This window comes from Lolium perenne, chromosome 4 (genome assembly GCF_019359855.2).
Source record: "Lolium perenne isolate Kyuss_39 chromosome 4, Kyuss_2.0, whole genome shotgun sequence".
Lineage (NCBI taxonomy): Eukaryota > Viridiplantae > Streptophyta > Magnoliopsida > Poales > Poaceae > Lolium > Lolium perenne.
In genome coordinates, this window is record NC_067247.2 from 139,240,952 (window position 1) to 139,242,820 (window position 1,869).

Sequence of the window (1,869 nt, forward strand, 5' to 3'; positions counted from 1 at the left end):
TTGAAAAGCAACCGCACTTGGCACTTGGTTCCATCTGGTGCTGGTAAGAATGTAATTGACTATAAATGGTTCTATAAAGTGAAGCATCGAGCTGATGGATCAGTTTATCGTTATAAGGCTCGTCTAGTTGCTGAAGTTTTTAAGCAGCGATATGGCATTGACTATGAGGACACTTTTAGTCCTGTGGTGAAGGCGGCGACTATTCGCTTGGTGCCCTCTCTTGCAGTATCTCGTAATTGGCACCTTCGACAACTAGATGTGAAGAACGCGTTTCTCCATGGTGTTCTGGAAGAAGAGGTCTACATGCGGCAGCCTCGTGGTTATGAGGAGAAATTGGGATATATTTGCAAATTAGATAAGGCTTTATATGGGTTGAAGCAGGCACCTCGAGCTTGGTATTCTCGTCTCAGCTCCAAGCTTCAGTGTCTTGGTTTTTCTGCTTCTAAGGCTGATACTTCTGTGTTTTTCTACAACAAAGGGGGAGTGTCTATATTTATGCTTATCTATGTGGATGATATTGTTGTTGCTAGTTCATCAGAGGAGGCTGTTGATGCTCCTTCATGATCTTGGCCTTGCCTTTGCTTTGAAGAATTTGGGGCCGTTGCATTATTTTCTGGGTATTGAGATGAATAAAGTACATGATGGTATAGTTCTCTCTCAAGAAAAATATGCAAATGATTTGCTTAATCGTGTGAACATGAAGATCTGCAAGCCTATTGATACTCCCTTGTCAGTGTCTGAAAAATTGTCAGTGGTTGATGGTGAGCCATTGAGCAGTGAAGATTCTACTCGCTACAGAAGTATTGTTGGTGCATTGCAGTATATTACTTTGACTAGACCTGATATTGCTTTCTCTGTCAATAAGGTCTGCAATTTTCTTCATGCACCAACTACTGTTCACTGGATATCTATGAAGCGCATATTGAGATATCTTCAAGGTACTACATCTCTAGGCTTGCGGTTGAGTAAGTCATCGTCTACTTCTGTCAGTGCTTTCTCGGATGCTGATTGGGCCGGGTGTCCTGATGATAGAAGATCCACATGCGGTTTTGCTGTGTTTTTGGGATCAAAATTGATCTCATGGAGTGCTAGAAAACAGGCTACGGTGTCTAGATCAAGTACTGAAGCTGAGTACAAGGCAGGGCTAATGCTACAACTGAAGTTATATGGGTGCAAAGTTTGCTTGCTGAATTGGGTGTGTCACAGGATCGAGTAGCATGTGTTATGGTGTGATAATATCGGAGCTGCATACCTCTCTACTAGTCTGGTGTTTCATGCTCGGACTAAACATATTGAAGTGGATTGTCACTTTGTTCGTGAGAGGGTGGCTCGGAAACTTTTGGACATACAGTTTATTCCTTCTAGAGATCAGGTGGCTGATGGTTTACCAAATCACTGTCCGTGTCGCAGCTAGCAACGTTTTGTCGCAATTTTAACTTAGATAAGTGATACGTCCAAAACGTATCTACTTTCCTGAACACTTTTGCTATTGTTTTGCCTCTAATTTGTGTATTTTGGATGCAACTAACACGGACTAACGCTGTTTTCAGCAGAACTGTTCTGGTGTCTCGTTTTTGTGCAGAAATCCAACTTTCGGGAAAATCCTCGGAATTTATGCAGAAGGCCCTATTTTCCCGCAGAACCGACGAGCAGGAAGGACAAACCAGGTGGAGGCCGAGGGCCCCACACCATAGGGCGGCGCGGCCCAGGGGGGGCCCGCGCGGCCCTGTGGTGTGGCCCCCTCGGCCGGCCTCCGACGCCCTCCTTCGGACTATTTATCGGCCTCGACCTAAAAACGCACGGGGAGAAGTCGAAGTCGCCAGAAACCCTCCAGAACGCCGCCACATCGCGAAACTCCGTCGCGGGAGC

At 45.6% G+C, this 1,869-nt stretch overlaps 1 protein-coding gene across 1 annotated transcript; it reads left to right on the plus strand.

Moving 5' to 3' along the window:
- The first annotated feature begins 697 nt into the window (after nucleotides 1-697).
- Nucleotides 698-1,216, plus strand: LOC127347233 (uncharacterized mitochondrial protein AtMg00810-like). Its single transcript, XM_051373446.1, has one exon. The coding sequence runs from the start codon at nucleotides 698-700 to the stop codon at nucleotides 1,214-1,216; it is 519 nt and encodes a 172-aa protein (XP_051229406.1).
- The last annotated feature ends 653 nt before the right edge of the window (nucleotides 1,217-1,869 follow it).